The 23314-nt window shown below is 43.2% G+C and overlaps 2 protein-coding genes across 4 annotated transcripts in view; one reads left to right on the forward strand and one right to left on the reverse strand.

The window, feature by feature from the left end:
- Nucleotides 1-14198, reverse strand: part of POLR3A (RNA polymerase III subunit A) — a 51338-nt gene extending 37140 nt beyond the window's left edge. The window contains exons 1-8 of the mRNA XM_037130541.2: nucleotides 14042-14198; nucleotides 11456-11591; nucleotides 11042-11179; nucleotides 10411-10582; nucleotides 9991-10145; nucleotides 4503-4742; nucleotides 4219-4381; nucleotides 3889-4025 (exon numbers count right to left, since the gene is read on the reverse strand). Coding sequence (XP_036986436.1) covers nucleotides 3889-4025; nucleotides 4219-4381; nucleotides 4503-4742; nucleotides 9991-10145; nucleotides 10411-10582; nucleotides 11042-11179; nucleotides 11456-11591; nucleotides 14042-14085 — 1185 coding nt within the window. The 5' untranslated portion in view covers nucleotides 14086-14198. The remainder of the gene's footprint in view (nucleotides 1-3888; nucleotides 4026-4218; nucleotides 4382-4502; nucleotides 4743-9990; nucleotides 10146-10410; nucleotides 10583-11041; nucleotides 11180-11455; nucleotides 11592-14041) is intronic.
- A 2209-nt stretch (nucleotides 14199-16407) lies between these two features.
- RPS24 (ribosomal protein S24) lies at nucleotides 16408-22618 on the forward strand. 3 transcript variants are annotated; one of them, XM_037130646.2, is made up of 6 exons: nucleotides 16408-16510; nucleotides 18000-18065; nucleotides 18368-18577; nucleotides 19632-19742; nucleotides 22149-22170; nucleotides 22533-22618. In XM_037130646.2, exons 1-5 carry the CDS (start codon nucleotides 16508-16510, stop codon nucleotides 22149-22151), a joined length of 393 nt encoding a protein of 130 aa, XP_036986541.2. In that variant the 5' UTR covers nucleotides 16408-16507; the 3' UTR covers nucleotides 22152-22170; nucleotides 22533-22618. The 3 variants fall into 3 exon arrangements, with proteins under 3 accessions (XP_036986541.2, XP_036986536.2, XP_053520000.1); XM_037130641.2 differs by lacking the exon at nucleotides 22149-22170; XM_053664025.1 differs by lacking the exons at nucleotides 22149-22170; nucleotides 22533-22618 and adding an exon at nucleotides 20375-20395.
- The last annotated feature ends 696 nt before the right edge of the window (nucleotides 22619-23314 follow it).

A 23314-nucleotide genomic window follows, 5' to 3' on the forward strand; every position in this document is an offset into this window, starting at 1 on the left:
AACCATCTGCGATCTGGGCTAATTATGAATCTCAAGGGCAAAGCCTAGTAATATCCTCCTGTTATTACACCTTCTATACCTCAGTTAAAAAATAAAAGTACTGTGTGTTTTACACTCGTGAGGAATGTGAATTCAGTGTGAAATGGTGCAGCCTTTCTGGTTATGCACCCATAACCTTATTAAAAAAAAACACAAAAGGCTTCTTATTTTTCTTTGGTCAATTGAAGCATTTTATTTGCACACATGTATTATATTCCTAGAAAAAAAATTCCAGGGAATATATTCCCTCCTGTGTGTGTTTCATTTTGCTTCTTCATGGTCTATGACGCCCGCTGGGGTTGTATGTACAATGAAACCAAACTGAAGGGATGGAAGCAGGCCGTTCTGCCATTTTTCTACATCTTTGAGTTCCACGTCAAATCTGGGGCCAATTATTCCACACTTGTTCAACCTGCCCATGAGATTCACAACAGCTTTTCCAGCTCTGATCATCAATAATTTCAAATTCACCAAGGTAACCTGTTCTAACTGTGCTGCTTCATCACAGTTAGAAACCAGGTGATGACTTAGGAGCATCACCTGGTAAGAGCCTGGCATTTGCCTCTTTTCAGCATTGTTGATGCTCTTGAAGGCATCAGCCAGGACATTCGTGCGCACCACTATGGCCACTACGAGGAGATGCTTGCACTGCTGACTGACCGACCACCTTTCTGGGGGGTCAAGAGCTCTGGTTCCCACCAGCACTGTGCCCTGTAAGTCAGTTCCCTATGGTACTTGATTCTAAGGTGTTTTTTTTTTTTTTTAAAGATTTTTATTTATTTACCTTTAGAGGGGAAGGGAAGGAGAGAGGGAGAGAAACATCAATGTATGGTTGCCTTTTGTGTGTCTCCTGCTGGGAACTGGCCTGCAGGGAACTGGCTTGTAGGGAACCGGCCTGCAACCCAGACATGTGCCCTGACTGGGAATTGAACTGCAATCGTGTAGTTCGCAGGCTCACGCTCAATCCACTGAGCTACACCAGCCAGGGCCTGACTCTAAGGTTTTAAAAATAAAAATCCATCCCAAGGAAATTAACTGTTTATGGTGTTTATCACTTAGTTATTTTAAAATGTGAGGTATGAGATCTTGTCAAGGTGGAGGAATAGGTAAATATGGCTCAACTCCCTTGCATAACCATAGCAAAATCACAAGTAAACTACAGACCAAAGGTCACCCAGGACTCTCAGATATCGAGTTGAATGGAAATCTGACAACTATGGAACCCAAGAAATCACATCAATCAAGAAGAACAGGAGACTTGGAGGCACAGAATGGGCAGGCCCCATACCCATGTTTGGTGGATAAGAATTCTGTAGAAATATCTCGGAGTGAAGCGTTCCAGCCCCACATCAGGACCCCCAGCACAGGGTACCAGTGCCAGGAAGAGAAGCCCTTGTAACTCCTGGCTGTAAAAATCAGTGGGGCTGGCGTTGGTGGAAAACACTACTGGACTCCCTGCAGTTCCTTCTAAAGGGTCTGCGCCGACTTACGCAGACGCACTCCCTCTGATCTACACCACGACCAGGGCAGCAGCCTGAAAGGCACCAGAGGCACACGGAAAGGAAGTGTCTGACATCAAGGTGAGAGCTGGGGGACAACTCTCTCCCAGACAGAAAGGCGGACAGAGGTCACTGTGCCTTTTCTGAGCCCTCCCCATTCCAGAGCCACAGATCCAGCAGGTGGGAGGCATGTCTGAGACCCTACCGACCTGGCCTACACTGCTTGCCCTGACCTGGTATTTACCTGAGGCTCTGCCCCACCTTAAGGCCTGCCCGCAGCCCCATACCTTTGGCTACACGGCTCCAGACCTGGCAACAGCAGCAGCCAACTTTGGACCACAGTTTGGCTCCGGCTGGAATCTCCAAGCCCAACACAAGTAGCAGCCAGCTGCGGATTGCTTTGTAGCTCACACTGGGTGGCCCTGGGGCAGAAAATAGGTAGTGGCTGACCCTGACCTACACCACCAGGGAAACCCCAGGGCCACATGCCCAGTGGAGAGCTACAGACCATGCCAGAACACCACCACCCTGCCCTGGCACAGCTGATTCTGAGGGTGGAAGTCGGTGGTCAGTGGTCACAGCCAGTCCCTGCAGCTGACTGGCCTGGGCAAATCCCTCTTGTTGACCTGCCAACAACAATCAAGCCTCAACTACCAGAGAAGGGTGTACTCAGCCCACAAAGAGGTGCACCTTGAGTACCCAGTCTGGGTAACAGGGGAGGCTGTGCCACACAACCCTGCAGGCCACGCTACCAAGATAGGGGGTCACAGCGGCTCTACCTAACACACAGACACAGACACAGGGAGACTGCCAAATGAAGGGACAAAGAAACATGGTCCAAATGAAAGAACAGATCAAAACTCCAGAAAAAGAACTAAACAAAATGGAGATGAGCAACCTATCAGATGCAGAACTCAAAACACTAGTTATAGGGATGCTTGAGAAACTCAGTGAGTACTTCAGTAACAGGAAAAAAGCCAGGCAGAAGTGAAAAATACACTAATGAAAATGAACAACTTACAAGGAATCAACAGTAGAGTGGGTGAAGTGGAGAATCAAAACAATGATATGGAACATAAGGAAACAAGAAACAACCATGCAGAACAAGAAGAAAGAGAATCAAAGGGGGGAAAAAACCCAAAATAAGGAGAGTGCAAGCAGCCTCTGGGACAACTTCAAGCATTTCAACATTTGTATCATAGGGGTGCCAGAAGGAGAAGAGAAAGAGCAAGAAATTGGAAATCCACTTGAAAAAATATTGAAAGAAAACTTCCCTAATTTGGTGAAGAAAATAAGACATGCAAGTCCAGGAAGCACAGAGTCCCAAGTGAGATGGATGCAAAGAGGCCCACTCCATAATTAAAATGCCAAAGGTTAAAGATTAAAAGAGAATCTTAAAAGCAGCTAGTTACCTACAGGGGACTCATGTAAGACTGTCAGCTGATTTCTCAAAAGAAACTTCGCAGGCCAGAAGAGACTGGCAAGACATATTCAAAGTCATGAAAAGTAGGGACCTATAGTCAAGATTGTTCTATCCAGCACACCTATCACTTAGAATTGAAGAGCAGATAAACAGCTTCCCAGACAAGAAAAAACTAAAGGAGTTCAGTGCCAAACCATTATTCTATGAAATGTTAAAGGGACTTATTTAAGAAAAAGATCAAACTATGAACAATGGCAATAAACATGCATATACAAACAATTGAATCTAAAAAACAAACTAAGCAAAGATCAGAGCCAGAATCATGGATATAGAGAGCATTTTGATTACCAGATGAGAAGAGTGTTTGGGGGAATGTGTGAAGAGGTAGGGGGATTAAATACAAATTGACAGTCACAGAATAGCCATGAAGATGTAAAGTACAACATAGGGAATGAAGTAGTAGCCAAAGAATTTACGCACATAACCCATGGACATGAACAATGGTGGGGGAGAGCCTGAGGGAGCGGGGGGCGGGGGGACGGGACTGGGACAGGGACAGGGCGGCAAAGGGGGAAACACTGGGACAACTGTAACAGCACTATCAACAAAATATTCTTTAAAATGGGGTACAGAGCAACACAGAAGGATGTCAAAGATGATATTACTTGGGAAAAATGTTGCAGAACAGTATATTTAATGGGTCTATGAGAACTCACACAGTTGTGGTTATATGTGCTGTAGATATTACATATGGTGATATTTGCATAAAACATGTCTCAAACAGGAAAGACATGCTTGCTAACGCACAGCAAACTGTGGGTTGGGTGGGTTACTGGGGATTTTCTGCTGTATGTTGTTTGGAATCTTAGAATATAATGTAAAAGACTGGATGCAAAACAAAGAATCAAGTAGCTGAATGGTACTTACTTTCTCAGGAAAGGTTAGAATTTTGGCCACGTGAACTGGCACAGCTACCTCATCAATTCGGAGGTTTGGGTCAGGTGAGATGACCGTTCTGCCAGAAAAATCCACCCTCTTTCCTGAGAGATTGCCTCTAAATCGACCTAAATAAATAAAAATGTGTCACAGGTCTCCAAAACGTAAGGTGTACCATGTGGGGATAACAGGAGCAGAAAGAGGAAAGTCTGTGATCTCCAATAAGATAAGCTGGACATGCATTAAAACACACACACACACACACACACACACACACACACAGCAGTAAACTGTTTCCTATACATTTTGTTGGCGACATACCCTGTTTTCCCTTCAGGCGCTGGACAAAGCCCCTGGTCCATTTCTTGGGTGCCATGTTAAGGGGAATGCCTGAGAGCTCGCTGTTGATGTAGAGGGCACACTGTAGCTGCAAGAAGTCCCAGTCTTCCATGATCATCTGGGTCTTAGCTCCTGATATCCGATGCTAAAAATGAGCAGAGCACAAACAGAAACAGCCCTTGTCAATGTGACTTTCTTCATCACAAGTGTTTGCATAGATATACTCTAAACCTCAGGGCTTGCAAATACTAATGGGAAGCACCGACCTTCTTAATGACATCATTTAGGAAAATAATTTCTGTCAATTTCATCGTTAGATCATCTTCATTGGTGCCAGACTTCAAATCGCTCACAACAGAGGGTCTGATACACAAGGGGGGTACTAAAAGTCGCGTAAGAATCAAATCGGAAGGCTTTCCAGCTTCTGGGTTCATCAGAAGAAGAGGGACATCTTCAGCTGGGATTTGCTTAAATAAATTCAGAACTACCAAGGGATTCAAGTTTTCCTGCGGGAAGGAAAGAGATTTGTTCATTTCTCATAGCTTGGGCAAGGCTTACTTCTCCATACTCTCTAGCCTACTCACCACTTAGAAGTACAAGCGGTGACAGAGATTTCTGTTAATCTGGTATGTTGAGAGAGCTCTTAAAATATGCATGCTTTTCATCCCAATGATTTAAACCAATAATTCCACTTCTCATGATAACTGCAAAGGCTATGATTTCAAAAATTAATGCAAAGTTTCAGCAACAAGGATGTTCACTAAAGCTGTTCTTAATTGTGAAGTTGGAAATAGCCTGACAGGTTACTAGATACAACCATCAGATACCCATACATTGAAAACTATGAAGCCATTAAAAAGAAAAAAAGATACTATGGAAATATAGCTATTGCCATGAAATGTGTTCACAGAATACTGGTAAATGAAAAAAGCATATATACAATATAATCTCATTTAGGATGTATATCTATACAGAAATGAAGAAATGGAAGAATTTACCAAGGTTTTAACAGTGCTGTCTTTTGGTGAGTGGAATTATAATTTTGCTTCTGTTTTTACATTAAAATGTTCTGTAGTAAACTTATATTGGTTTGTATTAACGTCACTTAATAGAACTGCTATCCAGTAAGAACTTACTCGTAATAAAAGAACTAGGCAAACTATCAGAGATATCCAAAGACTGAAGGTAAGAATGATCAGCTTGTGCCCTACTGCCACTTACTAATTTTTCTTGGGATCAAAGATTTGTGTGACTGAGAATATGTGCTAGAAGCAGAACTTCCTGTGCATAACTTAATGAGAAGGGGAACAAGGTTAAAACTAAAGAAATGACCGAACAGCTACTGCCCTTAGAACAGTGCTGCATAAGCAAGTAACTGTGGTCCCATCCTGGAGAAAATGGCAGTGAAGTCAGGGAGAGGGAGGCTTTTCCAATCAATATTCTTGTTCAGAGAAGAATTCCCTTGCTCAGTTTCCCTGTCTCCCAGCAATAGGTACCTCACTATACCCCTGAAGCAGTTAGGGAGGGAATCTAAAAACTGTTCACAGAATTCTAGGGAAGAGTTGAAGGCCAGACATCACCTGCAGCACTAGTCAGTACTAGACGAGAACACCACGAGACTGAGGACTATCCAGGAGGGCAGAACACTGGCAAGAGTCTGGAAACCATTTCTTTGCTAGAGCAGCTACTCCAAGAGTGATGTAATGGCAGGCTCCCTCAAAGCAGCTGAAGAAGCTGGTGACTTATTCTGTTATGCACCAGAGGGCAGAAATCAGGGACCCATGTAGAGATAGTAGAGAAGGACTAAGTTTGGTACAGGGAAGAACATCGTAACACCTAGAGCTCTGAAGCGATGGAGTGTATGCTGCTTTGGCTGGTGGTGAGGGAACACGGCTGCAAGGCTGTCAGACAGGGCAGCCCGTCACTCATGTGCGACATGCCGTCGTGACATTTTTACCTGGTGGGGAGACAGGACTGATGGCATCTATGGAGGGACTTTTGTCTGCAGGTCCACCAACCTGTAGATTTGTATTAAAATTGGAAGTGGATATACATTATTCTTCCGGGGATACAGTTCAGAGATTCTGTTGAATTCCTCAATGAGAGTGTAACCCAGAGAAAGTCAACACCACTGCACTAGGGTCTGTTCCAACTCAGTCATGCTGTGCTGCCCATAAAGGGATGGGTTTCCACATTCCTGAACATTAAATGAACTAGGATGAGCCAATGACCTTCAAGGCCCTGCCATACTTCAGGCATCAAACAGGACATCAGAAAAATGGATCTTGTTACTAACCAAGCTTACGCAGAAGAAATCATCAAAAATACAAGACAGAATATAAGTGTTATACAAGGCACAGAAAATGTACACACAGTTGAGGGAAGGCTGAGATCTCAAAGCGGGTCCAGGGAGCAGAGGAGGCTGCAAGGAAGCAGCTAAGGGATGAGGATTCCGCTGATGGAGAGGAAGGAAGGACGGCTTTTTTAAGCTCAAGGGACACTATGAGTCTGAGCACACAGTAGAGGTGGAAGGAAACCTCATCTGTCTTACAGTGATTGTTATTATAGGAATGTTGGTAGCAGGGATAACCACTACTGCAACTGGGTAACATGTTCTAAGCACTTGCTATGTGCCAGGCACTGTGCTAAGTACTCAATCTGGAATTCACCTGCTAATCCTCACAAAGCCCTAAAGCAGACACTCTGGTAATCTCTGCTTTATAGTTGAGGAAACTGAGGTCCAGGTTGGTCATGTGTCTAAGGTCATACAACAGGTAAGTGACCAAGCTGGGATCTAATCTGAGGTCTGTTTGACCCCAAAGCCAAAGCTCTTAACTATTACCCTAAACTACCTCTAGGGTGTTAACATGGGTCAAGTCAGGCAGTGGGGGGGGGGGGTGCACAGGGAGGTGGCAGCAGTAGGGTAATGTCCTAAGAGTCCAGCTTAATGCTCTACACAGTGGTTGTTAAATAGGGGGTTACCTCCTAGGTCAAGCCATTTGGGAGACCTTCCTGAACAAGATGGTTCCTGCCCTTGAGGAGAATCACTAACTGGGGAGACTGTCAGAGAGGCAGTCCTTGAGAAGCAACGTCAGTGGCTGCAGGTGCTGGGCAGAGACCCAGCAGGGGGAAGTGCTGGTAGGATGTCAGGGAGGCTGATCTGAGAGCAGCAGAGTGACTACAGGGGAAACCACAAGTGAGGCTGCACCCAAGAAAGCCCAGGCACCCTCATGCAGACTGACCAAGGATGTCTGCCAGGCCTCTGACAGCTGTCTACAGGGCCACCGGCCCTGTCATGCTGTAGAGAGACATGATCAGCTTCCTCAGCCTTCACCTCAACTTCCTCTGCAATAGCTTCATTTGACTACCTTGAAGACATCTCCACCTGAAGGAGTCACTGCTGCTCCCCTTTCCCGTTTCCGGAATTACCTCCTAGATGTCCACACTCAGGTGCTCACTCTCCTCTGATCACTTCCTCCCGCCCACAGTGGTTGGTCACAATTCCTGTCCTCTCTGTGCACAATGACGCTGGCCTCTGACTCCACTATCACTGCCCAGGTTCAGGGGTGGCCTTCTATTTTTCTTTTTCAATTCAAAGCATAATTTAAACATAACACACTGTACTATTATTAAAAATATTTTCCAAACCTTTACATGTATACACCTGTGTACATTTATGTCACCCTTCAGATCAAGATATAGAATGTTTCCACCTCTCCAAAAAGTGCCCGGACACTGCTTTTTGAGTTAGCACCAAGCCCTCATTCCAGGGGCAACGGCTCTCCTGGTGTCTGTTCCCACAGATCAGTCCAGCCTGCTCTCAGACCTGCTCCAAATGGAACCCTACAGCATCTACTCTCGTACATGGCTTCTTTCGCTCGGCAGGATTCTGAGATTCTGCCGGGCTGTGTGTCAGGAGTTCACGGCTTTCACTGTGGGAATCCCACTGTGTGGATCTATGACAGTTGTTCATCCTCTTGTTGACAGGCACCTGGGATGTTTCCAATTCTGGCTTTTTCTAATAAAGCTGCAATAAACATTTTTGTACAAATATTTTTGTTGACATACACACTCCTTTCTTTTTAGTACATACCTAGAGGTAAAACTGCTAGATCACATGGTATGTGTGGGTTTAACTTTATAAGAAATCGCCAAACTGTTGTTCAGAGTGGTGGGAACATTTCACACGTCCACCATCAACACACGAGTGCCCGTTGCTATAGATCCTTCCCTACACTTGTTTTTTTTTTAACATTTTACATTTTCTGGGAAAGTGTGTGTGTAGTTTTAATTATCTTTCCCTGATGACCAGCAACTTTTCATTTATCTATTGACCATTTGAATACATCTTTTTAGGAAGTGTCAATTCAAGTCTTGCTCCCACCTTTTAAAATCAGGTTGTATTTTTCCTTAGTGATTTGTAAAACCTGTTTCCTATGTTCTGGCTATGAGAGTCCTGTCCGGCTTATGAATCGTGGCTGTTTTCTCCCACTCAGTGTTTCACTGGCCTTTTAAAGAGTGGGCGGGTTCTTCTAAAGTTCCACCACTCATCCACCACGTCCAACCCCTGTCCAAAACTCTCGGTGGCGCCACACTCCCCAGAAAAGGAGGTGCTCCACGAAGTGGTCTTGCTGTGCGTTGGGGCCTGCATGCCAACTGCCTTGGCAAGAATTCTTGCTCTATCACTCACTGTCACCTTGGGCAATGCTGTCTAATAAGGCCGTTCAGAGGTTCAAACACAGGGTGGGGCAAAAGGAGGTTCACCATTGTTTGTCTGTAAAATAATGTGACCGTTAATAAGTACTACCACAAGAGTAAACTTTGTTTTGGGCATCCACAACTGCAAACCTCCTCTGCCCTGCCCTGTGTCAGGTAACGCAGCTGAAGAACTCTGAACACTCCCTGAGGCCAAAGTCACTAAATGCAGGTGCTTTTATTTATATTGCTCTCTGGTCTTCCAAACAGAGCTTCAACTCCTGAATGAGCCTAGACAATGTCACCTGGACATTCTGAGCTCACTGCCCTAGACTTTTTAAACCCTACTGAAATTTAAGAAGCAGCTCAAATAACAGCTTTCCTCATGGTCCTCCCTAACCAAGTTGAAAATGAAATTTTCCTCCTGATTTCCCACTGAACTTACTGTCCTTGTAATTCTTGTAATGGCCAGCACTGTGGCCTATCATATCAGTTATCTTTTCACAGATTAATGGCTACTGACACACCTGACCTGTGGGATCTTTGAGAGCAGACCAGTGCCAGATGCTCCCCATCAGGTCTCACAGAGTCTGGTACTCAGCAGCCACTCAACTAATTTGTTAGTTTCATATGGTATTCTATACAGTATTACAAGAATTAAGACCCAATCAAACTTAGAGCAAGGTAAAAACATGACACTCCATAGAATTCTACTAGTTAAGTTTGTACCACTTAAAGTAATGCGAATTACCTACGACTACCTATGTCTTTTTATTCAAGTGATAAACAATCTTTCAGTTTATGCTCTATTCAGCGATAGCTTTAAAATAAAAATGTAACACATGACCCGGACCATTGAAAATTTGTTAGTTAAAAGGCCAGGCCACATTAAACTCAGTGCTAAACAACTGCCACGTGAAATATTCCTGGGGATCTAACTTGACTGAACTTACTTTGGAGTCACGTGTACGTGTCAGGAGGAGGAGGGACAGAGTGCGTGCGTTAAGACCCAGGGGGAGCAGGGGAGGCGGGAGGCGGGCAGGGCGGGTGTAGGCTCACCTGTGCCCGGCCCAGCAGGGGCTCCACTTCTTTGTTATGCTCTATGGCAGTTTCAAAAGACTGAAGGAAATTTGATACAACGGGATCTACCACTTTTTTGTTGGTCTTGTATTTCTCATGAATTATCTTCAGTAATCCACATTTCTTCACGGTACCTAGAAGAATTTATTTACCAAGGTTCAATACATTAGGTTCTCCGTAAGGCTGCCCTGAGGTTGAAGCCTGGGTAATGAAGTTGCTGAAATTGCTACAGCAATGAAAGATGAGAGATGCATTTCCTACCAGTGTGTCAGTTAGTAGGCTCTAATGCCTAATTTTTAAGAAAAGAGTCGATTCAGACAAACTGCATAAAGCTAATAAGCTAAACAGAAAAGAATTCATGGAAAGGGTGATTGAAAGCCTTTCCTGCATTGGGCTCACCATTAAAAGCACCGCAGTGATGGCAGATGTTTTTCTTTCGGCATTTATCAGAGATTTTCTTCTTCAGTCCTCGCTTCTGGAGGTAGGTCAAGCCAGGCCTCTTTAGATAATCTAGAAACTGCTTCTTCTCCTCCTGGGACAGCATGATATGGCAGCAGGTTTTGCAGATCATCTTTTGAAAATCAAACAAAACAGATAAAAGAACAAGAGGATTAAAAGTCTCATCTTTTTAAAGTGGCATCCCCACTCCTTGCCCAGGACATGTAACTGAGTGACCGCACAAACGGATCTACGTGAAGATATGTGCAGAGAGGCAGCGTGTGTTCATGAGAATGCTAGCAACAGTCGGAGCTGGCTGGTAGGGTTTTTAAGTTTGTTTGGTTTTTAACTCTGTGCCGTTCTGTATTATTTGAATTACTACTATATGATATATATCTACCACCTACTAAAGGAAATTCAAAGAAAAGAATCCTTAAGACATTTAATTTACTGAAGATAAAACATTATGTGGTTAGTATAAAAATCTCCCCTAGGTGTGTCTCCTACCACTCACAATTCCTAAGCTCACTGCAGTGTCCCTAATCGATAACTCCGAAGTTCATGCCTGGGATATGAACACGTAAACGCTTACCTGTAAGATGCCTATAACTGCTCTGAAGTACCCCACGTGAAAACATGGCAGTTCCAAGTCAATGTATCCGTAGTGGCCCAGACAGTCAGCCAAATTTTTACCACAGGTTTCACAAGGACGGTCCTTCTCACTGGTACCCTTTGATAAAAACACACCCCAAAATCAATGAAGAATACTGGACAGCAAAGTGGGGACCAGTACACACAGGTGGCCAGGTCATTCAGAATCAGAATCACCTGGGAAGCTACAGCATATTCCCATGTAACTGACCAAACGCTGGAGGTAGGGTCCCTGAGATGTGCAGGGGAATAGGGTGGATGGAAAGAAGTTCTTGCTTCTACCAATCCGGTAGGTCACCAGTTTCATCAGCAAGTCAAAACAACACGTGGAACTGGGAAGGGGCAGGGGTCTTACCATCCTGTGGTCAAGCACCCCATACAGCAAGGGGGCATGGTTGTTGTCCTGGCTGTACAGGTTCTTACTCACAACCTGGATGTGTGCCTGCTGTCGCATCTCCTCGGGTGACTTCATTCCAAAACAAATGTGGCTTCTGGAGTGAAAGAAAACAAGGGAGCAATTACATCAAAACCACTTACCCAAAATGGCCATTACATACGTGACCCACCATGACCAACCATATCCTTCCGGCTCTGCCCCCCCCATTATTGTATAGTTAAACCTCTCCCACTTTTCCCTGGGGAGCACCCCTTCACCCTACTGGAACGGTTCCCACTCTATCAGATGAAATGGTGCTCACCAAATCTATAAGAACATTTTCGTTTTACCTTGCTGTAGCATTAATGCCTCCCTCTCCCCTGGTCTTGAAATACTGTCTTTTCATGGCTTTGGTGACACAATATACTCTTGAGTTTTCTTCCCATCTCTGGCTGTTACTTTTGTGGTCTCTTCTTCTACTGCCATCCCTTAAATATTGGCATCTCTCCCTGCTAGGATTATAGGCCTCATTCTCTTTTCATTCTACACGTTCCTCCTGAGTGATGGTGTCTCTTGAGTACATGATCATGTCAGTTTATCTGTATCTGTAGTCCAGCTACTGCTTCTATTCAGCTGGAGACCTCTTCTGGGTACCTCCACTTGCATATCCCACAGGCACCTCAAACTTAACACATCTAAAACAGGACCTAGTACTTTGTCTCCCAAATCTGTTGCTGCATTCATTTTCCCCCCAAACTGGTGATTTACAGTGTGCCAGGCACCATCCTGAAGGGTTGAGAATACAGATTAAATAAGTTAGACAACGTCCCTGCCAACATGGAGCTCACAGTTCAGGGTGGGCAAGACAGATAATAAACTGATACACAAAAGTGAACAAATACAAAGAATTAGAAGGATATGAAGGGTTAGAGAGAGGCTGAGGAGCCTACTTATGTTATGTGGTCAAAAAGCCTCTCTGTAAAATTGACTTTTAAGCTGAATTTTGAATAAGAAGGAACAAGCAATAAGATGATCCACTGGCTGAACACTTGAAATAGAATATAAACAGAGCAAGGGTCCTGGGACTGGAACAAGCTTGGCGTTTTCAAGAAACCAAATGAAAGCTGTACACTACAGCACAGAAAGCTGATCGTACAAGATGGAAGTTAGTGAGGAACCTGAGCCAGGTTCCATAGGGCTTGGGGAACTACGGTAGGGAATTTAAATGTTAGTGCAGTGGAAGGCTGCTAGAAGATTTTAAACTGAAGTGTTGGGGCTGTAACAGAGCCCCAATTTGCATCTTAACAGAGTGTCTTGGGTTGCTTTGTGAGAAAAGATTCCATCTGAATACAATAAGGGGGTGGAGAGGGTGTGAGAGGCCAGGGCAGATTTGGAGAGACTGCCGGGTAAGGCACATGTTCCCCATTTTAGTTAATGGCAACCATCCACACAGCTGCCCAAGCAAGAAATTCTGTGTGTCGATCTCATTTCTCCTTACAATTTTACACCTAAATCCCTTTCTAATCCACTTCTTTCCAATGACTCTACTACTCCCGTGCAAGCCGTCATTATCCCCCTCCTGGTTCCCTACAGTGGCTTCCAAGGTCTCCCTCTTATTCCCTTTCTCTTGAATCAAGAGACCTTTTAGAAGAACTCTTATCAAGCCACTTCCCTGCTTTATTAAAACTCTTCAAAAGTCCCCTACTGCTTGCAAGATGACTCTGGAACACAGCTTAAAATCTCTTGCTTCCTTCTCATCACCACCCTTTCTCTCTCCAGTACGAAGAAGGCTGTTTAGTAATCTCTTGCTTCTGTTTTTCTTCTGCCTGAACCTCTTTCCCATTCGGTGCTTTCGGAAGCCCTATAAATGCCCCCGTCCCTGCACTTGTCATAACCAACATTGACTTGTTTGCCTTCTCCAACTAGACTAGGCAGTAAGGTTCTAATTCAGGTAGTATGTTTAAGGCCTATCAGTGGACCTAGCACACAGTAGCTTCCTCGGTAAATATGTGCTGCCAGAACTAGTGATTTTCATTTTTCCACAGGCCTCTAAGGAGAGAGATGTTCTAATGAATAAGCTCTAAAGGAGAAGGCCCACAATGGTAGCCTCACTTCTGAGACAGCTATCCATCGCCAGTGGTACAGTCCTCTACCTGATAAGTCTATCCTTTTGATCAGCAATACTTCCTCCCAGTCATGTGCTCTATAGCAAAGCCAGGATTAGACAGCCTAGGATGCTACTTACGCTGCAGAGGCGAAAGATTTGTGTAGAGAAAGGGATTATCGTTTGACCTCGGGAGAACTCGAGCTTCGGCCCAAGGTGTACCCATCGCCCAGGCTCACGCCACATCCTGCCCAAGCCCAGTGACCACCCCAGCCTGCAGTCCCCTAGATGCTGAAATGTCTTCTGCCTGGTCAATATTCTTTGACTACTCTGGTAGATCTGATTCCGGCCCGCCCCATCCAATTGGCCCTCACCTCAAACCCTTAGGAACTGGTACCCTTGACCTCGGACCTCTGTGCCCCTCATTTCTCCACCCTTTGCCCAGTGTTGCTCCATCTTACATTTTCTTTGCCACATCCGTCTCCCGGAACTGCTCCTTCACCATTGTGACGGCTGCTGGGGTGCCTCCTCGAGACTCCGGGAGTTGCGTTAGTAAAAAGACAGTCCCTACGCCTCCCGGGAGCGCTTCTCGACTATGGACACAACCACTGCACCCCCTCGGCCACCGTAAAACGCCCCACGTGGCCACTTCCGCTTCCGCTACACGCAGGCACATCAGTAAAGAGAGGCTTTCGACGCGCCGATTTTTTTTTTTTTTAGTTCTATCTGTTCTGCCATCTTGCGACAGTTCTTTGAACTGCAGCAGATTTTGTATTTTCAAAATCCCATTTCAGCCCAATTTCTCCAGGTCATCTGACACCTGCAGAGAAACTACAATCTCTATTCCCTTAAGACTTTTTACACAATCAGAAAGCAAAGATTGCTAAAATGAAAAATAGTCATTATCAACATTAATCCCATCTTAATTAAAGCCTCTAATTGTTTAAAGAGAGTTGGAGGTTAAAATAAATCCTTCCGAAGAACAGAGGGTACCATGTGGACGACGAACAAAACAAGTAAACAGGGCAGAAAACACGGCCACACATACTCCTCCAGTTCACAAAGTTACTTTGAAAAAGGAAATAATTAAACCCATATTCTTGATTACAAAAACAGAAGCTGAAAATGTCAGTTCAGAGTGAAAAGTGAATCATGACCACCTAGGGAAACAAGATGAGGGGAAAACAGGAAGGGAAAGTCATTTAAGTATTGAAATATATTGTTGGCTTACACTCTGTGACAACCTGTGGAAGGTGATCCTAATGAGACTAACAAGGAAACCATATCACCATGGAACTCAGCCCTACAGAACCTGAGATTTCTTTACTATTTGTGAGGAACTCTAAACAGAACCCAAGAAAGTGGATCGACAACTTTTGAATTTTATAAAGGGATGCCATCTCATTTTCAGACTCAATGAATTCCCACTAGTAAAAACAATAATGTCACACACAAAAAGCAAAGCAAATCAGATTTTCCTAAGCTATTTCAGCAGTTAATCACTTATTGTATCTTTGGAGTAATGTGGACAATTCTATATCAACAAAATTTGATGAATGACTAGAGGTTAAGAGCAAAGGTTCTTGAACTACCATGACTCCAAGTTCTGTGAGTTTGGTAAAGTTATTTAACCTTACTGTGTCTTAGCAACTTACCCATCTACAAAAGGGTTAAGTAAGAGGTACCCTATTCTTAGAGTTGGGAAGGTTAAATGGCATAATGAAGGTAAAATAATTATAATGTAACAGGCACATAGCAATCACTTAATGAATATTAATTATTCTTACTATTCTGAAGCATTATAGGAAAGCTACCCTCAAACTTGCATCCTGGTGTCCTGGTCCACATTGACATTTGGGAACTTCTTTCCTAACATTCTCTTTGAACATGAACACTTTTATTCTTTATCTTTACATTTTTTTCACTTTGAACAACTAAATTTCTGGATCAAGCAAGTACTCTTTAAAAGCTCAATTTTTGTAAGAACTAAGATTTGCACAAAAAGATAAAGAACTATTCATTTTTAGTCAGAAAAATCATCAGAGAATCTCAGAAAAATACTAATTAGCAATAAATCAAAAGTTCGTGCACTTGAATAGCAAAGGTTGTGAGTCAGAGTTTCTGCAGTTTCTTTAATTGTCAAATGAGGAGGAGGCTGGTCAGTAGGGACTCCTACAGTGTATTCCAGCTTTACCAATTTCTAACTAGGTGAACATGATTTTTTTAATTTAATATTTTTAAACTTCATTTTTCAATTACAGTTGGCATTCAATATTTTATATTTGTTTCAGGTGTGCAGTATAGTGTTAACAATTAAATAAAGCGGTCCCCCTGATAATTCAAATACCTTCCTGGCATCATACATAGTTATTTCAATATTATTCACTATATTCCCTATGCTGAACTTTACATTCCTGTGACTATTTTGGAACTAATTTGTACTTCTTTCACCTTTTTTACCCGTCATCCCAATACCCTCCCTTCTGGCAACCATCAGGCAGCTCTCTGTGTCTGAGTCTCTTTCAAATTGATTTACTTGTTTACTTTGTTCTTTAGATTCCATGTACACGTGAAATTATTAGGTGTTTGTCTATGACTGGAGTTAAGTTACAATTCACTGTACAGAAACCTGAAATAGAAACAACTTAGATAACGAACTGAACTAAAATTGAACAAGTGTTTACATAACCTAGTCAGCGCCTAACTGTTCGGTCTCCGGAGTGACCAGTCCAGAATTTTGGGGCGTGGCCAAAATGGGTAAGGCGGGGCTGTAGGCATTTTCAATCCGGCATTGGCGTGGTCCACCCCGCGGCCTGGCCACGCCCCACGCCCGCACCTCTTGGGGTCCTTCCGAATGCATTGACTTGATTGGCCGAAGGAAGGCGGCTCTCTTTTCCTCTCTTGCTGCTTGAAGATCGGCAGCCATCATGGTGAGTCTCCCAGATGTGTGCAGTCATCCGCTTCATATCTGAGCCATCTTTGGTCCCCCGCTTTCCCTGTTTGCACTATTACCGCCCGGAACCTGGTTGCTGTTCCCTGGCCGCGTTTGATGGAGGCCGGTCGCCAAGGGCCCCGGCGCCGCCAGCTTAGCTCTCCAAGCTGCGTTGCGGACGCGACATGCCGGACGTCAGAATTGAGAGCCCCCGGGGAGAGGAAACGGCTGCTGAGTTTGTGGGCTTCGTAGACCTGAGAGGATTGGGTGGGGTGGGGTGAAAGACATCGCACCTGCAGTCGCAGTTTGGGACAGGCAGTTCGCTGGTGATGGCAGCCCTGGAAGTGAAGAGGTTGCCGGCAGATCCCCCGGCCAGTTCCGGCGAATGCAGCCATTGCCATGTGTAAGCCAGAATACTGTCAGCTGATTGGATCCTTTTGTTATACCTTGGGAAAACTGATGCCCTAGAAAAAGAATCCATCATCCTTAAGTTGTGACTACCGAGCCCTGTCATTCGAACGTTTCAGCATCAGTTTTTCAGTCCGCTTCAGTTGCGGGGCCATTTTTTCCCGACTCTTTACATTTGTAATTATGTACTGTTGAAGTGGACCAACTATTTGGTGTGCTTTTTCAAGCAAATTGAAATATAGCAATCAGTCCTTGGCGTGTGAAGCCGCTCCATCTTTTTGATAAAAATTTTCTTTTAATATGAACATAAATACCAACGTCTCTTGGTAGTTATTGTAGAAAAGAGCTGTTGGGCCATTCAGAAGGGAGTCCAGTTTTATGGGCTCTACAGTTGGTCTTTCAGGAAGGATAGTTTACATGCAGGTCAGTGCAGTGTTTGTGTCAGATTAGGGCAGGATGCTGGAAACATGGTACTGTGACTCTTTAGAAACTTGTATTACTCCAGAGAGGCTCTTAACTGGGGGGTGACTTTTTGCTCCAAAGGGGACAATGAAAATCTGGAAACCCTGAGTTACAACTGGAAAGTGGGGTTGCTTCTGGCATCATCTAGTGATTGGAGGCCAAGGTTGCAACTAAACATTTTAAAAAGCTTGGGACAGGTCTCTGGACCAAAATACCAATAGTGCTGAGGTTGACATACCATGCTCCAGGGTGATTCCTATTACAAAGTGAAGTAATATAGATTCACACAAAGCCTTGACTGCATTTTTTTGGTACTTTGTGTGTGTGAGGTGTGCCCTGTGAGTTAGGCACTGTAAGTGGGTTAGGAGGAGATGAGAATTTGTGCCTTTTTTCTTTGTATCGAAGCTTTTCTGCTACTAGTCCATGTGGTTCTTAAACATTTGAAATGTGGCTCCTGGAGCTGAGGAATACTATTTTAAGTGTTATTTAATTTTTATTAGTTATCCACATGTGTTTAGTGGCTACTGATTTGGATTGTGCAGTTCTAGGACTTGGGAAATCACAGCAAGACCAAGAAAAGGTTGAGTATTTCATTAACTAGTGTGTTATGTTTTCAGAACGACACAGTGACTATCCGGACCAGGAAGTTCATGACCAACAGACTACTTCAGCGGAAACAAATGGTAAAGAAGGGGCATATCAGAGTTTGCTTACTTGTTCTCTACTTTGTGTGTGTATTTTCATTGCCTTTTTTTTTATAGGGAGGGAGGAAGGGAAACATTGATAGGATTGGCTGCTTTCTCACACAGGCCCCAGTGGGGTTCAGCCCACACCCTGGGTATGTACTGTGATCTAGAATTGAACCCACGACTTTTGGGTCTATTGGACAAGGCTTCAACCAAGGCACACTGATGCAGGCAATTGTTCTTCACTTTTAAAGATCTGTTTCATATTAGTAAATACCAAACTTGATATTTTCTTTTAGGTCATTGATGTCCTTCACCCTGGCAAGGCAACAGTACCCAAGACAGAAATTCGGGAAAAACTAGCCAAAATGTATAAGACCACACCAGATGTCATCTTTGTGTTTGGATTCAGAACCCATTTTGGTGGTGGCAAGACAACTGGCTTTGGCATGATTTATGATTCCTTGGACTATGCAAAGAAAAATGAACCCAAACACAGACTCGCAAGAGTAGGTATCCTTATTTTCTTCAAGAGCTACTGAAGACGGTTTTTAATGGTTTTTGTATTGGGGAGAGTCCTAAAGAACACTTAAGGAGTTAAGAGAAAAGGTTCTTTGATACAGGAACTAGGAGAGGGGTTCACAGCTTTTGAACTGGGTCTAGAAGGGCAGATAAAAAGTAGTATTGTAGGAGATAACCGGAAGTAGGGATGAGTTTGGAAAGGTAGATTGGCACCAAATAAAGTGAGATCCTTGTTACCAAATGTTTTTTGGACTTAACTCCCATAGGTAGCCAGGAACCACAAAGGTTTTTGATAATTTCTTGAATGCCAGGCACTATAGTAAACTGCAATAAACTGCAGTAGTGGGCTGGGCAAGCTTCTGAGCTTACATTCTAGACAGTGAACTAAACTAGTTGACGGAGTGTTATTTATGTCTGTCGCTTCAGCCCTTTTCCTCCCTGCCGTTAAATTTCCTATAGAAGAGCTGTGAGGGAAGTTGCTGTGGTGTGGTAGATAGACACTGTACTCTTTAATTGGGTGGTCTCAGAGGTATTGAGGTGGCATTGAAGCTGAGATCCTTGTAGAGATGGGGAAGCAGTCTTAAGGCAGCAGGAACATCGAGTACAAAAGTGGGCAGAGTGAAGATGAGTAGATGATAGCAGTCATCTGTCTGTGAAAGGTGGGTAGAGCACTTGCTTAAAGGCTCCTCTGTCAGCTGAGAGAAGTAAATCTAGAGATGCCACGAGACCCTTGGTTTAAGAAGAGACCATTGGAGAGAAGGCAAAATGTGGTAACCTTGGGAGCTGTAGGTTCAAGGATGGCCAGTAATAGCTCAGTCCCCCGAACTTACCATGCAGAGAGTGTTGAGTGAGCATTTGTTTCTTGTGCTGATGTACACAGTTCCTTAATTTAATGACCCTTTCTGTTCAAGTACTAAATGTACTTGAAAAGTTTCAAAATGGGGAGCCGCAGTTATTGAGCTCCAGGCTGATCTATTTCCCTACCAGATCAGTAGGTAATGTTTTGCAAGTCACCTGTTATATATATATTTTTTCCTTCAGCACGGCCTATATGAGAAGAAGAAGACCTCAAGAAAACAAAGAAAGGAACGCAAGAACAGAATGAAGAAAGTCAGGGGGACTGCAAAGGCCAGTGTTGGTGCAGGCAAAAAGGTATGGCTCATCAGGGAAATTACAGAAATGTCAGCTGCAGGTCTTTATTTTCTAGAAAAGGGGGTTAAATTTTTTTTAATCATCTTTCTTAATGTTTCTTCCCTTCTACTTCTGGATCACAGAAGGTAATGTATTTTGAGAAGCTACATAATGTAGTATCTTAACACCACCTCAGTAGAGTAGCTTCTTCCACAGTAGCTTTGCTACGGCTCACAGATTAGCACAATATGGGGGCCACATCGGTTCACTGATCGTCTTGGTAGGTGCCTTGCAAGCCCAATCAGGGATTTAATTTTACTGCTAATTGGCATAGTCTTAACTGTGGGAACAGATCTAGTTTCCTGAAATTAACTTTAAAGTGGACAACTGGTTTAAGAAAGAGTTGAATCAATGTGGCCCATGTTTTCCTGGCATGCTGGAGAGGCAGTTGGAATCTCAATTGTTTATCTCCAGTTAGCCAAGACTTAAGTAAGTGGTTTTAATGATAAGTAGCTTTTTACTAGCTTTGCCTAGTTAATTGTAAACAGTTTAATTAAGTGTTGGGTTGTTAAATTAACAAATAATCAAGTGTTCTGTGAACTTTTTTTTTTTTTGCCTTTTCCCTCTACTTTCTTGGATTTCTTGTTCATCAGAAATGAAGTGTCTGGCAGGTACTGAGATTCTGAGCACGGTGTGGGGATGCATCACCTTCACTGAGTTTGCTTTGATGCTTTGCATGTTGGCTTTTGAACGACAGTTTTGTAGTATGATTTATTATAACGTCACTGCTATGTTTTAAAATAGCATATTGTGAACAAAGGAGAAAAACTTCTAATCACACTTATTTTGGAAACTCAAAAATGCACGTTAGATTGTAAAGTGACCTAGCGGAGGAAGGTGGATATCCTGCTAAGTAGACCTTTTAACTTCTACTTGGGAAGCTGTGTCCCAGAAGGTAACATAATCAGGAAATGGCTTTAGTTAACACAGGGTTTGAGAAGAGTCCTCTCACACATTTAGGAGCAGTCTTTTCCTTGGGGGATGGAGATTGCTCCACACTCAGGCAGCTCTGGTGATAAACTGGTCCAGGAAATAGAGCAAAGCCACTGTCTTGGGATCCTCCACTCAGCCGGCTTTTACTCTCTTCTACCATTCCATTGGTTATTACTGTCTTTAATTGAAGAAAGATTTCTAGATAATTGTATATTTACATTAAAGCTGTTGATAAATGCGTTTTTCCCACAAGTATATATAATGTGGGCTGAGCCTGGGTTGAGGATAGTAGGGTTTTGAAACTGGTGGTCACTGACCCTTGCAGGTGTTCCCTGCCAGGCTGGGCAGTAAGCCTGTTCTGCTGCCCAGAACCCATCACATTGAGTTCCCAGTGCCATGAAATTAATAGGGACAAACTGCCCAAGGAACTGCTTGCTGCTTAGAGACACTCCCTGTTCGTGAGGCTTACGCTTATTTACAGTTCTGGAGGTTGCAGAAAAGATATGGTCAATATATGCCTTCTGATCTATAGCTGAAGGATATTTAACACATTCTTTTCTTCAGCCTGAGTCTCACGTGTCACTGCTCAGCGGTGACAGGTACAGAGAGGAGACATGAGCCATCACTTCCAATTTAAAGTTGCGTTGGTGCATTTCACTAGCACTGCTCTGAAAAGTCAACTGCAAAACGAGTGCATAGATGAGCTCATGTACTTTTTGGCTAAAAAAAAAAAGGCAGGCATATTAGTGTTTCTTTCATTTCAGTTTTGTTCAGATGTTGGAATTGCTATTTGCTTCTACCTTTTGGGTGCAATAAGAGTTATTTAAAATTAAAGAATAAATAGTGTCATGTTTGAAGAACAGTTAAAGCATTTTCAATTTAGCTGAATTCTCTTTTAATACTAATTCGCACTACTTTTGTTGGCTGTGAATGGTGGCTTTTAAAGTATTGAACTGAGATGAGTTTTAAAAGACTTACTTGATCATTTAGAGCTCTCATATTGTAGTTAAATTAGACTTGGGCCTGGGATGATTGCCAAGTCTGTCAGTTGTGCAAGTGTGCCCAGCACAGTGTTGCTGGGCAGAGCAGGGGGCCCAAGGCTAGGTGTGCCTGCTTCATCCAGAAGTAGGCAGGGGCAGCCTGGGTTTCCATTACCATTATACTGACCTCTCTTCATAGCAAACTCATTGTGCCAGCCACCTTGTTTGCATAAGAACCATAGTAACCAGGCAAGCTGTTCTCAAAATTGGGAGTAATAAAATCAGTGTGTGTGTCCAAAGAGTGTTCTTTATACAATTGCAAAGAACAAAATGATCATCTTCAAGGTACCTGATTGCATGCACTTAAATGCAAGTTATTTTGGAGTTTAAAAAAGGACTGTTAATGAGTGTTTTTTTTCCCTTTTCCCTTCTCCTTTCCCTGCCACTGATTCAGTGAGCTGGAGATTGGTCAACAGGTATAATTCAAGCTTTTCATTCAGATCACTAGACTTGGTTTACTGACATAGTAAAGCATGTGGAATAGATTAAGAAAATAGATTGACAAATGCTCTCAAGAGTTGTAGCCTATTAAATGCTATAATACTGACATGGTTTTGTTTTTAAAATACAGTAATAATTAACTCACTTTTTTGTTTTATTCTTAACTTGAATGCTTTATTTGTTGATGCTTACGTTGTGTTACAATCATACAAACCTAACATAATTCTAGGTTACTAATATTTGTTCTGCATGGGTGTCATGAATGAAAGACTTTGAACTTTAATTTTTAAAGTTCAGTTCCTCAGTTGCTAACTAATTTTTTTTCTTTGATTCACAGAAGGAGTAAAGATTCTTCAGTGACTTTATCTGTGGTGATATACAGATTTTTGATGAGAAGATTAATAAACTAAGAATTTTTATGTGTCTGGTTCTTTGAAATGTATTTGAAGTGTACTGGGAATGTAATTAGTGTGCCGTTTTAGCAGGCTTAGTTTGCTGTCCAAGTTCACATGTTCCATTAAGCATTCACTGAAAACTTGGTGTGATGGAGTGGTGTTTATTCTTCCATTTCATGACACGAAGATGTCAGGTATAGAGTATGGGCAACGTGGGAGCGTATAGAGCCAGTCCAGAGTGCTCATGTTAGTATTAGCCATCAGTGTAGTTTGTCTCTTAAAAGAGGCACTTAAAATTCCATTTTGGTCTTTGTGGAACCCCACTTTGTTCTTGTTACCGAAACATTATTAACTGGCCTCCAACACCCTCTCCCCCCCAGTTAGGTCACATTTTCATTTGTCCTGAATAGGACCTATCGGAATTAGTATTTGTGTGTTGTAGGTTTATGTTTGGGATTTGAAAGAGGCTCTTGTGTAATGAAAATTTGGGTGTAGTGTTTGATTGCTTGTTAAATCTGATGATGCATGCTTTTTATGAAACATGGAGGGTTGCTTAGTGCTGCTTTTCTTTTTCCCCCAGGACGCTGATTCTCATGGCTTTTGCAGGTACCAGGGTTGTCGTCCTGAACTTTGAGTTTTTGGTTAGTTGTGTAGGGTTGGAAGATTTGAGGAGGGGTTGTTTTAGGGTTACTGTGGGTCGAGGTGCCTTTTGAGAGGATAGAAA

Source organism: Artibeus jamaicensis, unplaced genomic scaffold (genome assembly GCF_021234435.1).
Source record: "Artibeus jamaicensis isolate MK-2021 breed Jamaican fruit bat unplaced genomic scaffold, CSHL_Jam_final contig_332, whole genome shotgun sequence".
Classification (NCBI taxonomy): Eukaryota; Metazoa; Chordata; class Mammalia; order Chiroptera; family Phyllostomidae; genus Artibeus; species Artibeus jamaicensis.